Source organism: Rutidosis leptorrhynchoides, chromosome 2, assembly GCF_046630445.1.
Source record: "Rutidosis leptorrhynchoides isolate AG116_Rl617_1_P2 chromosome 2, CSIRO_AGI_Rlap_v1, whole genome shotgun sequence".
NCBI classification, from domain to species: Eukaryota; Viridiplantae; Streptophyta; class Magnoliopsida; order Asterales; family Asteraceae; genus Rutidosis; species Rutidosis leptorrhynchoides.
In genome coordinates this window covers 557565725-557579788 of record NC_092334.1, presented here as the reverse complement: position 1 = coordinate 557579788, position 14064 = coordinate 557565725, and the positions used below count along the sequence as shown (strand labels likewise).

Genomic DNA, 14064 nt, shown 5'->3' with positions numbered 1-14064 from the left:
CGAATAGGGGAAAGATTGTCTACATCTCACCTCCCCCATACACCACTCATGTGTTATTGAGTTTTGTTGTTGTTGTTGTATATAGTTCTGATGACAAACCTAGCTCCATTATTCAGCCTAAATCCTCCTATCCGGTTGACCAAACCCAACTACATGTTGTGCTTAAATCTTCCTATCCAGTTGACCAAAACTAACTCCATATTGTGCTTAAATCTTTCTATCCGGTATACGGATAAAGCACACATAACCTTGACTTTTGAATAAGATCCAAATGGCGTGTCATTAGTACCCGTACCAAAACCATCCCTAATTTGATATGAATCAATGGTATCTCATCTAGGTAGGCAGTTTCTGTAATTTTAACTTAGTAAGACAAGAGCATGACTGCTATATGACACTGACTGATTCAAAGAAGCAGATCATTGATTCAGTATTCAACGTAACTACTTCACATGACAGCATATATCACGTTATGGTTACAAGTATTTTCGTGACAAATACTGATAGATTCTTATTAGGAAAATGATGATATATATAACGCAACTTCCTAATCTAAAGCTGGCATTGAAAAAGTTGTTGCGGCAATACAATTCCCTAGTTAATAGCAGCACTCGGGACATCAGCACCACTTGGAATATTTCCAGGAAAGTCAGTGTTTGAAGTGTTCGATCCTATCATGCTGAAAAATACAAAATGATCAGTGAGATGGTTTATAAATACTGAACTAGATGTGGCGAAATGGGTGGGTCAGACATGCTGGGTAATAGGCCGAAACATGTAAGGTTATAGTGCTGAATGAAGTGGGTGGGGTAAGGTTTACCCGGAACATTTGTGTTCACAAAAATAAACTCATAATCTTTTTTAATCAATCTTAGATATTTATATATGATTACATGGTTTTTATGATCATTTAAATATAACGATTTTACAAGGTTTCATATTACCTTGTAAAATATAACACTTGTGTTCACAAAAATGCATCTGAACTCATTTTTCTAATCATTAGTGATTAAGCCATACTCAAATATTTAGAGTTTAGTAATAAGATTATGTTACCTTTTATCGACAATGACCACTGAACGAAGCTCACAGTTGTGGAAGCTGAGTACAACACAATAGCACAAACAGAGTTAATGGGGTCCATTCAGTTATCACAAAACTCAACACATGCATTTTTCTATTATCGTAATTAACTATGTACACTCTTGTAACAAAAAATAAACAACATACAATTTATGCATTTCCTTCTGAAGAGTGGGATGAAGATCATCTCCATATTCACGTAGTGTGAAATACAAGAAACCACTATGAGTAACAACTGCAATCTCATTCTCTTCCCTAGTCAACAACCTACATAATATAATGTCAAAAAAAAAAAAAAAAATATGTGACACATATAATTGGAGTCATTTTCAAAAATTAATTCAAAAATAATCATGTATTCACATGTTTATAAAATAAATAATAAATAAATAAGTATAATGAGATGTCACCATTTCATGAACTTCACTCCTCTGGCTGCAACTTCTTCACTCGTTTCTCTAGTAGTGTACTTTGCCCACAAAACATCATCATCATTTTCTATCTGAGTAAAATATGACAAAAGTATACTCGTCACTTTTAGCAAGAAAATTAGTTTTGAAGTTAAAGTTGAATTACATGTTCAAATTTTATAATATAATAAAATAATTCATAATGTATTTCGGAATAAAGTAACTATAAAACCTGAGGTGTATGAATCGCAAAAGTTACTTACCAAAGAAAAATCAATTGCTGGGAACATTGTCTTGTATTCACTTATACTTCTTCTCCTATCACATGGGTGAACACCCTACATGAATTACATTTAAATAAATTAATTGAGAAAAAAATCTATATTACACTGGATCGAAACAGGTTTGTCATGGTTTACCTGATACCTAATAATTAAAATTATACAATTAAAAAACTAACTAGTTAACAATGATCCCTTTGCTTGACCATTCACGGGTTGTATTCCATTTCTAATAAGTGTTAGAAATAAAAGAGATAAAAGTAATACAGCTGGCCACCAACACCAGCAACCTCGTAATTCTTTCATTAATTACAAAAGCTCATTACCTTATTTTGTGTAATATGAAGACTGTATATCAACATGGAGATCTTGATGAGAAGATTTATATAGTGTAGTCAGAGGGCTTTGAGGTAAAGGGTAAAGAGAACTGGGTTTGTAAGCTAAGGAAAAGTCTTCATGGGTTTAAGCAAGAACCTCCGCGATGGTACACGAAGTTCGACGTTTTTATGAAGAGGAGTGGAATTACTAGATGTGAGATGAATCATTGCTGTTACTTGAGAGATTTAAGTCCTCTTTTATCATATTACTGCTATATGTTGATGACATGTTACTTGCAGGTTCCGACATGTCTAAAACCAAAAGGTTGAAGACACAGTTTTCTCCTGAGTTCGAGATGAAATATATTATATATAGGTGCTGCTAAGCAAATACTCAGGATAAGTATTGTGCGTGATCGTCTGAAATGTACTCTATACTTGTCTCAATCCAAATTCATCTAGAAAATTATATAGAAACTTAACATCGATAAAGCAAAAGCTCGAACAATGCCTTTGGGTAGCACTGTGAGATTATTGAAGAGTCAATCACCGAAGACAGATGAAGATAGGGTGGAAATGGATAAGGTTCCGAATGAATCGGTCGTTGGTAGTGATATGATATATGTCATGGTATGCACTAGACCATATATTGCCCATTCATTGGGAGTTATAAGTCGTTACATGTATAATTCGGGGAGAGAGCATTGAGAAGTGGTCAAGTGGTTGCTTCTTTTATTTAAAGGAACTTCTATTATGCGATTATTCTTTTCTAAAAGAAATGTCATACTAAGAGGTTTCGTGGATGCTAATTTGGATGGATGTGATGATTCGGGTAAAGCACTACGGGATTCGTGTTTACTGTGTGGAAAACGACAGTTAGTTGGATGTCTAGACTACAAAAGTGTGTTGCTTGATCAACCACTGAGGCCGAGTACATGGTCGTTGCGAAAACTTCCAAGGAGCTTGTTTGGTTGAAGAATTTCTTGGGTGAGTTGGGCAAGAAATAATAGTATTGCGTCTTGTATTGTGACAATCAAAATTAAGTGGTCTTCTCATGAATGATGTGAGAATACGCCAATTATAGAAGTAGGGTTATTGTTGGCTTCCAACTAATGGTGTTGAAGATCGTGTACCAAAAGTCTGACAGTTAAGTGTGGTTAGAGTGTGCGTATCCTAATTGTGATTAAGGTTATTTGGATGGTTCGACAGATGGTTGGAATTAAATGTCCTAAGGGTTTGATAATTTTGTTCAATCTTCAAGTGGAAAATTGATGTGGTGTGAAGCTAGAACGAAACAAAGAAATCAGAATCAGAAGTCGAGACGTCGATGGGATCTCATCAGAGCCAGGTGGGAGATTTTCCTTAAGTGGGAGAAGAGAAATTCTGGTCCCAATGGGATTGCGTTGATCCCAGCAGGATGTGTTTGACTTGGAGGCTAGGTACAAATTCCAGATTTTAAGCCTATTTTTGGTATTGAATTTTGGTTTTTATTCTTTAGGCTTCATATATATTAAACCCTATCGTATTATAACCGTTAAGAACTAAAATAATAAGAAAACTCTCTAGTTGGTCGTGAATTAAACCACTCACAACGATTGGATATAACCACGTAATTTGCTTGTGTCGATTTAAATTCTGGCATTTATTTTCTTCATTTGAATGGCTTGTGCTTTTGCCAAATAACCTGTGTTGTTTGAGACCTAAATTAATTACATTATCATTTTAGATCCTCATCAATAACATGCATTTTTCCTATATGTTCAGTTCGCTGCCACTTATCATAAAATTAATAGCTAGTTTAACATATCATCTTCTAATGTGGAAAAATAAAAACATGAGATATGTATATATCAATGTGTCACTACTAGTTTAGTGTCATTCTCTAAATACATTGACGGTATTTATATTTAACACATATGGTTCTTATATAATGATAAAGTTGTTGTTTCAACTACTTGGGTGCTAGAAATTATGTGACATACCAAACCTTCTCGACAAAGCTCGGAAGCAATGAATGGAGGAGAATTTAGGCTTGAGATTGCAGGACGATCGCTATCTCCTGTATTTGCAACCATTAACGGAGGCACATGATCATTCCCATCAGTAGAACTTTCTCCTCCAAATGCACCAGCTGCTGTTTGCATGGTCCTACAAACAGAACATCAATGTTCATCTTTATATCATCATATACCATACATTTATATTATTGAGATATCATCTTAGCCTACTGCAGATGCACTAGGATTTCGTGACTTAATAATGATCGAGAGTAAGTACCTCATCAAAGGTGAAACAACAACCAAATCAATTTTTTTTGAAATACCCGATTCCTGAACATGCTTCTGAAGATTATCCACCTGTGAATATAGCGAAGTCAATATAAGGGCCTACAGATTATAATGTATGGGTCAATGAGCATGATAAACTTTGTGATAAACAACATGGTGTTTCACACATAAGTATCAACACTTATGTGATTTACTTAAAAATTTCAAAACCTAAACTATCAAATTTAATCAAATTAATAGCATTATAGACTATTCAGTCGCTAAAATTGATCAATTTAATCATAATTTTAACAGATCAAACTTTAGATGTCTCAACCTTTTTAGAAAAAGATCCATCTTTGGATAGAAATATTTGTTTTACTAGTTACTCTTATTCCAAGAAGGCGTTGATAAATCTCACATCATTTTTACTTCATCCACCACAACTGTGCATTAACAGATTGTACAGTATCACGTGTTAATGCATGATTTATGGTGGATGAAGCAAAAATGATGGTGGATATATCACCACCCTTCCAAGAAAATGGCTGCTTAAAAAAAAAGTAGACACCAGTCTATCGACAAGACTATTTTTAGTGGTGACGGTGACATGACAATGTGATTGAGTATTTCTGGATGATAGCGAGCGGTGACGTGTTAAAGGTGATGAAAAAATGAAAGTAGTGGGGAAAAGGTGAGGGAGTGTGATGAGGTGTAGATCTCACCATTTTATTTTTCATATTTTAATTTAGTTTTTATTTATTTGGTTTTATTTTAAGTAATTAATTTATTTAAAATATATTATTAACAAAAAAACATATTATATGTGTGGTTTAAAATAATTTGCTTATGATATGTTTTTGGGTTAAATTTGTACTTCTAGCATTTTATTTTAATTAATTTTCAAATGTATATAAAGTCTAGCTAGACTTAAAATGTTAACTTGCTACAATTATGTCATCTTCTTCTGTATCGAAGCTTTACAAAATCCACATACGGACATTATGCGCTTGGTTTTAATAATAATTAAAAAAAAAAATGAAATCATAAACCACTACAAATTTCATTGCCGTTAACCAATCAAACACTGCCACGTATGAAATACGCCTATAAATCGTCCGTGTAGCGACGTAGCACGCCAGCAAAATTTCCGGCCAGCACACTGCTGACTGCTCTACCGGCGTGTTAGTGGCGTGTTGGTCAAGGACGGAGCTTATTGAGGGCAGGGAGGGGCCTTGGCAACCCGTCAAAAATGAAAGTTGTAGTCCTCTGAGTTACGAGCGTCTGGACTTTTGAATCAATTACTAAATCGGAGTCCGTATGGATAAGATATGATGATAACAATGACCGCTCGCATATTCAGTCATCCTTCACTATTTTGGTCATATTTTTTTTACGGACTCCGATTTAGTTGATTCAAAAATCAAACGTTCGTAAGAGCTTTTATATTCATATATTTTTTTAAAAGTAATTAATTAAATATAGTAGTGATCTTGACCACTCGATGAACAAGTTAAACATCTAATTATTACTCGTATATCTTGTGATGATCTCGGTCCCCCAATGAAGAAGTTCAAGCTTCGTCACTTACTGTTGGTGGCATTTCGATGGTGAGCATGTGCTTTGCAATCATTAGTACAATAACAACAACAACAAAACCCAATACCACATAAGTGGTGTATGGGGAGGTGAGATGTACACAATCATTTTCCTATCCGAGAATAAAGACAAGTAATTTCTTAACCCAGAGTGAAAACATCTCAAAAGTAGAGAAAGTCATCCCTCTCTTTATTCGACGGATAGAGAGATTGATTCCGAGTGGACTTCCGACCAATAAGTAGGAAAAAAAAATTTAAAAAAAATGAAATTGAGACACAATGAAAATATATAGTAAAATTAAATTTCCATCAATTTTAAATCTTGTCTAAAATTTACTTTGCAATCATCAAAGATATATAAAAGAACTGTACAACAATAAAATTTGGTAGTAGTATTTAAACCTGTTGCCAACCAAGAGGTGTAAGCTGTGCATCAAAATAATCTTCAGACAAATAGGCACTGAGGTCCTCCTCTCCTGCTACATTGTGAGTCCCTTGAGCATGCCTCACCTAGTAACATTTTCGTACACCACGCGTTAACAGTCAACAAATTTATCAACATAAAATAAACTGAAGAATTAAAACAGAGTATGTATTGATCACTCATAAAAGAAGAACATATATACCAGATGAATCGTTTTAGACCGATGTAGAGGATATACACCTTCTTTAGCATTGGATCCCATTTCTGCAATTCAATAATAATAATGAATAAATAAATATTGAAATACTATCACTTTACTAGCATTTAACCTCTCTTTATTGATGATGTGGCAACCAAAAAAAGAGACTCAGATAATAAAATAGTATGTTCATGAGTTCATCATAGTACTAGCATTTAAACAAGTGCGTATAAATAACCAATAAACATGGTGTTACATTGTTGTGAAGAGCATAAATTATACTGTAGGTCAGTAGTCACTAAGTCTTGTAGTAGAATGTTATGTATAAACAAAATGTTCATTTGCAAACTACTCTGAACACAACCAACATAAATTAAAACATAAACGTAGATTTCTAATCTAATAACAAAATCTAAGCAATCATTTCACATATTTAGATTACCAGAAACAAGCGATGATGATGTTACAATATATGACATTGTTTGGGGCGTGTGCAGTGTGCTACTTATTATCTCCCTATATATATATATATATATATAACTGGTCTGGCTGTATACGTACAAGTGGATATTTGTTACGTCGTGTACGTTGTGTTTTGTGTTATCTCTAAATTAGCACCGCACATGTAAAATCTGGGTTTTAAGTTGTTGATTTTTTAAGGTGTCGACATCGTTTTGGACTTATGGTGGTAGGTATATATATATATATATATATATATATATATATATATATATATATATATATATATATATATATATATATATATATATATATACACACATTTTTTACGCGTTCATCTCCTATAGTTACATAATCTGCCCCTAACTACTGGTCAGAAGGAAACCATGCCCAATCCGAGAGCATGGGCGCTAAAACCCCCCTCCCCCACTGCCCCACTGAAATGTCCCGTTCATATTGATTATAAACGTTCCATATTAATTGATTTCGTCGCGAGGTTTTGACATCTATATGAGACGTTTTTCAAAGACTGCATTCATTTTTAAAACAACCATAACCTTTATTTTATCGATAAAGGTTTAAAAAGCATTACGTAGATTATCAAATAATGATAATATAAAATATACCGTTTACACACGACCATTACATAATAGTTTACAATAAGAATATGTTACATCAAAAATAAGTTTCTTGAATGCAGTTTTTACATAATATCATACAAGCATGGACTCCAAATCTTGTCCTTATTTTAGTATGCAACAGCGGAAGCTCTTAATAATCACCTGAGAATAAACATGCTTAAAACGTCAACAAAAATGTTGGTGAGTTATAGGTTTAACCTATATATTATCAAATCATAATAATAGACCACAAGATTTCATATTTCAATATACATCCCATACATAGAGATAAAATTCATTCATATGGTGAACACCTGGTAACCGACATTAACAAGATGCATATAAGAATATCCCCTATCATTCCGGAAAATCCTTCGGACATGATAAAAACGAATTCGAAGTACTAAAGCATCCGGTACTTTGGATGGGGTTCGTTAAGCCCAATAGGTCTATCTTTAGGATTCGCGTCAATTAGTAGATCGGTTTACTAATTCTTAGGCTACCAAGCAAAAGGGGCATATTCGGCTTCGATCATTCACCCATATAATGTAGTTTCAATTACTTGTGTCTATTTCGTAAAACATTTATAAAACTGCATGTATTCTCATCCCAAAATATTAGATTTTAAAAGTGGGACTATAACTCACTTTCACAGATTTTTACTTCGTCGGGAAGTAAGACTTGGTCACTGGTCGATTCACGAACCTATAACAAATATGTACATATATATCAAAGTATGTTCAAAATATATTTACAACACTTTTAATACATTTTGATGTTTTAAGTTTATTAAGTCAGCTGTTCTCGTTAGTAACCTACAACTAGTTGTTCACAGTTAGATGTACAGAAATAAATCGATATATATTATCTTGAATCAATCCACGACCCAGTGTATACACGTCTTAGGCTAGATCACAACTCAAAGTATATATATATTTGGAATCAACCTCAACCCTGTATAGCTAACTCCAACATTACTGCATATAGAGTGTCTATGGTTGTTCCAAATAATATATATACATGGGTCGATATGATATGTCAAAACATTTGCATACGTGTCTATGGTATCTCAAGATTACATAATATATTAGAATACATGTATAATACAATATAAGTTAGCTAGGATATGATTTGTATAGAATTGTTAATATTTCCCGTAGCTACAAAAATCAAAAAATATCCAATCTTGTTTTACCCATAACTTCTTCATTTTAAATCCGTTTTGAGTGAATCAAATTGCTATGGTTTTATATTGAATTATATTTTATGAATCTAAATAGAAAAAGTATAGGTTTATAGTCGGAAATATAAGTTACAAGTCGTTTTTGTAAGAGGTAGTCATTTCAGTCGAAAGAACGACGTCTTGATGACCATTTTGAAAAACATACTTCCACTTTGAGTTTAACCATGATTTTTGGATATAGTTTCATGTTCATAAGAAAAATCATTTTCCCAGAAGAACAACTTTTAAATCAAAGTTTATCATAGTTTTTAATTATCAAACCCAAAACAGCCCGCGGTGTTACTACGACGGCGTATGTCCGGTTTTACGGTATTTTTCGTGTTTCCAGGTTTTAAATCATTAAGTTATCATATCATATAGATATAGAACATGTGTTTAGTTGATTTTAAAAGTCAAGTTAGAAGGATTAACTTTTGTTTGCGAACAAGTTTAGAATTAACTAAACTATGTTCTAGTGATTTCAAGTTTAAACCTTCGAATAAGATAGCTTTATATGTATGAATCGAATGATGTTATGAACATCATTACTACCTCAAGTTTTGTGGATAAACCTACTGGAAAAGAGACAAATGGATCTAGCTTCAAAGGATCTTGGATGGCTTGAAAGTTCTTGAAGTAGAATCATGACACGAAAACAAGTTCAAGTAAGATTTTCACTCGAAATAAGATTGTTATAGTTATAGAAATTGAATCAAAGTTTGAATATGAGTATTACCTTGTATTAGAAAGATATCTTACTGTAAATAAGAAAGATTTCTTGAGGTTGGATGATCACTCTGGAAGATTGGAAGTAAGCTAGCAAACTTGGAAGTATTCTTGATTTTATGAAACTAGAACTTGTAGAATTTATGAAGAACACTTAGAACTTGAAGATAGAACTTGAGAGAGATCAATTAGATGAAGAAAATTGAAGAATGAAAGTGTTTGTAGGTGTTTTTGGTCGTTGGTGTATGGATTAGATATAAAGGATATGTAATTTTGTTTTCATGTAAATAAGTCATGAATGATTACTCATATTTTTGTAATTTTATGAGATATTTCATGCTAGTTGCCAAATGATGGTTTCCACATGTATTAGGTGACTCACATGGGCTACTAAGAGCTGATCATTGGAGTGTATATACCAATAGTACATACATCTAAAAGCTGTGTATTGTACGAGTACGAATACGGGTGCATACGAGTAGAATTGTTGATGAAACTGAACGAGGATGTAATTGTAAGCATTTTTGTTAAGTAGAAGTATTTTGATAAGTGTCTTGAAGTCTTTCAAAAGTGTATGAATACATATTAAAACACTACATGTATATACATTTTAACTGAGTCGTTAAGTCATCGTTAGTCGTTACATGTAAATGTTGATTTGAAACCTTTAAGTTAACGATCTTGTTAAATGTTGTTAACTCAATGTTTATTATATCTAATGAGATGTTAAATTATTATATTATCATGATATTATGATATATTAATATATCTTAATATGATATATATACATTTAAATGTCGTTACAACGATAATCGTTACATATATGTCTCGTTTCAAAATCATTAAGTTAGTAGTCTTGTTTTTACATATGTAGTTCATTGTTAATATACTTAATGATATGTTTACTTATCATAATATCATGTTAACTTTATATATATCCATATATATGTCATCATATAGTTTTTACAAGTTTTTAACGTTCGTGAATCATCGGTCAACTTGGGTGGTCAATTGTCTATATGAAACCTATTTCAATTAATTAAGTCTTAACAAGTTTGATTGCTTAAAATGTTGGAAACACTTAATCATGTAAATAACAATTTCATTTAATATATATATAAACATGGAAAATTTCGGGTCACTACAGTACCTACCCGTTAAATAAATTTCGTCCCGAAATTTTAAGCAGTTGGAGGTGTTGACGTATCTTCTGGAAATAAATGCGGGTATTTCTTCTTCATCTGATCTTCTCGTTCCCAGGTGAACTCGGGTTCTCTACGAGCATTCCATCGAACCTTAACAATTGGTATCTTGTTTTGCTTAAGTCTTTTAACCTCACGATCCATTATTTCGACGGGTTCTTCGATGAATTGAAGTTTTTCGTTGATTTGGATTTCATCTAACGGAATAGTGAGATCTTATTTAGTAAAACATTTCTTCAAATTCGAGACGTGGAAAGTGTTATGTACAGCCGCGAGTTGTTGAGGTAACTCAAGTCGGTAAGCTACTGGTCCGACACGATCTATAATCTTGAATGGTCCAATATACCTTGGATTTAATTTCCCTCGTTTACCAAATTGAACAACGCCTTTCCAAGGTGCAACTTTAAGCATGACCATATCTCCAATTTCAAATTCTATATCTTTTCTTTTAATGTCAGCGTAGCTCTTTTGCCGACTTTGGGCGGTTTTCAACCGTTGTTGAATTTGGATGATCTTCTCGGTAGTTTCTTGTATTATCTCCGGACCCGTAATCTGTCTATCCCCCACTTCACTCCAACAAATCTGTAACGACCCGGAATTTTCCGATCGTTCTATACTTATGAGATTAATATTTACATAAATTAAACCTTACCAACATGATAAGCAATCCAAACTGTTGAGACTTATATTTTTGAAAAGAGTTTTACACAACGTTTGACCGTCCAATTTGACCGATGATATCACGAACTATATAACACACGATAATTATACGATTATGTATATGTACATATCTATACATATTTAACATGATTTAAGGATGGTTTAACATTTCATTGTGAACTAACAACAATGAGTTATAAGTATACTTTGAGACCACTAACTTAAGTTTTCAAAACGATAACTATATGTAACGTTCTTTGACATATATACTTACAATCTATAATGTGTTGTGATTTATGTCACCAATATGATTTAAGTGTAATGGGATTAATTTGTAACCAAAATAATCTTGATAAATATCGAACAAGTTTGGGGAAGTGTGGAGTGCACACTTGTTTGAACTTATCTTGATTATGACAGGGGTTCGGGGGCAGCGCCCCCGATAAGCGGGGTCCAAGGGGCAGAGCCCCTGGCTGGGGTCGAGCTGCCAGGTCAGCTTGGAAATTTTTTTTTGGGCTAACATTGCTTTATTAAAAATGTCTTAAAATTTTATTTTTGGCCCGGTTGGACCCAAAATAAAAGCCCGATTTTGAGCTTCTTTTACCGTATCATACCCATCATCTATACGTATTTACTATTGGTAAATACACATCAAATCAATATCCTTATCAACCTTAGATCTGCCCTAGATAAGAGGGAATCTTATTTGTAAGCTAGCATACATTATTACTCAAAAATTCAACACAATAATTTGTCCTTGTTCCCTCAACAAACAGACTGTCCTATAAGTATCACCATCACCTTGGTTTTTCATTTCATTCTTACAACCATCTTTCTCTAACCAAAAACACACTCTTAGGAACTCTAAGTGTTCTTCACAATCTCAGCAAATACTCATGAAAAACTAGCTTCATGAACAACCTATAATCATCATAAGAAAGTTTGATCAAGATTATTTTCTATCTTTTCCAGTAGCTTTATCCAAGTAACTTGAGGTAGTAACCTTATTCATAATCTTATTCGATTCATATTTATATAGCTATCTTATTTTGTGTTATAAAATTTTTAACAACAAGAACATAGTTTGAATGATTTCAAACCTGTTCGCAAACTAAATAGATCCTTCTAATTTGATTTTTAAAACACTTCAAAACCTGTAATATATCATATTATGAAAAAATCGGATTAATCATATCTTGGCTAATTAACATAATATTTAATATATATTTACTTATGATTTGATTTTATATATTTCAGGACCACCCGTAAATAACACGAGAAGATTAATCATAAGACCTCATGATTGTACGCAACACGTCATCTGACAACACGGTACTTTATGTACGCAACACATCATTTGACAACATGGTACCATGGGTCGAGATTAATTCTGATCAATACGAATACGATGGGGTCTTTATTTATTTTATTGAGCAACTAATTGTGGACCATTAACAACAGACTGCTAACTACGGACTAAGAAAATATTAAAAGTATTATAAGTATATATATATTTAACGATTACTTGAAAAGAAAATATGTTGATATATTATATATATGGTTAGGTTCGTGATATCTATCGGAGACCAGGTCGAGTTAAATACCTTCAAGGAAAAGGTGAGTATATAGTCCCACTTTTAAACTCTAAATATTTCGGGATGATAATACATGCATTTTATGATTTACGTTATGGACACAAGTGATTAAAAATATATATTCTACGTTGAGTTGTACCACTGGCATACTTCCCTGTAACTTGGTAACTACTATTTACATGAGGTATTGTAAACGCGAATCCTGTTGATAGATCTATCGGGCCTGACAACCCCAACCGGACTGGACGACCAGTATTCAACGGTTGCACAGTACTTCGTTTCAGTGACTACACTTGGTACGGTGTAGTAAGATTTCATAATAAAGGGAATATGCGACGTTGATTAAATGTTAAGTATGGTTATCAAGTGCTCAACAACTTAGAATATTTTTATTAAAACGTTTATATATGAAATCTTGTGGTCTATATTCATAACGCTGTCGGCATTAAACCTATATCTCACCAACTTTATGTTGATGTTTTAAGCATGTTTATTCTCAGGTGATAACTAAAAGCTTCCGCTGCAACATGTTGAATTTAAGCAAGATCTTGAGTATGCATATTTGTGTCAAAAATAAAACTGCATATCGGAGGATTTGTAATGTAAAATATGTTGGAAGTCGTATTGTTATTATCACATGTAAAGTTTGTAAGTCTAAGATTATCGCTAAACGATAATCATTATTATCTTGTTTAAACCTTGTATTTGTAATGAAAGTTATGGTTTGTATTGTAAAAACGGATGCAGTTTTTGAAAAACGTCGCATATAGAGGTCAATACCTCGCGATGAAATCATATGTTATTGCACTCGTCCTTATGGTTAAGGTCGGGTTATGAAAAAATCAGAGACATGCACTTTCTACCATAAAGTGCTTCAAACGGCGCCATCTCAATGCTTGAATGGTAGCTGTTGTTGTAGGAAAATTCTGCTAATGGTAGATGTCGATCCCAACTGTTTTCGAAATCAATAACACATGCTCGTAGCATGTCTTCAAGCGTTT

At 33.0% G+C, this 14064-nt stretch overlaps 1 protein-coding gene across 1 annotated transcript; it reads right to left on the bottom strand.

Annotated features, from left to right (window-relative positions):
* Window positions 1-405: 405 nt before the first annotated feature.
* Window positions 406-7096, bottom strand: LOC139893099 (phosphoglycerate mutase-like protein). Its single transcript, XM_071876236.1, has 10 exons — window positions 7022-7096; window positions 6583-6644; window positions 6359-6466; window positions 4369-4448; window positions 4074-4239; window positions 1757-1831; window positions 1494-1585; window positions 1231-1350; window positions 1057-1101; window positions 406-679 (listed from the first exon to the last, which is right to left on the bottom strand). The coding sequence occupies exons 1-10, from the start codon at window positions 7056-7058 to the stop codon at window positions 595-597; spliced, it is 870 nt and encodes a 289-aa protein (XP_071732337.1). The 5' UTR covers window positions 7059-7096; the 3' UTR covers window positions 406-594.
* Between the last annotated feature and the right edge of the window lie 6968 nt (window positions 7097-14064).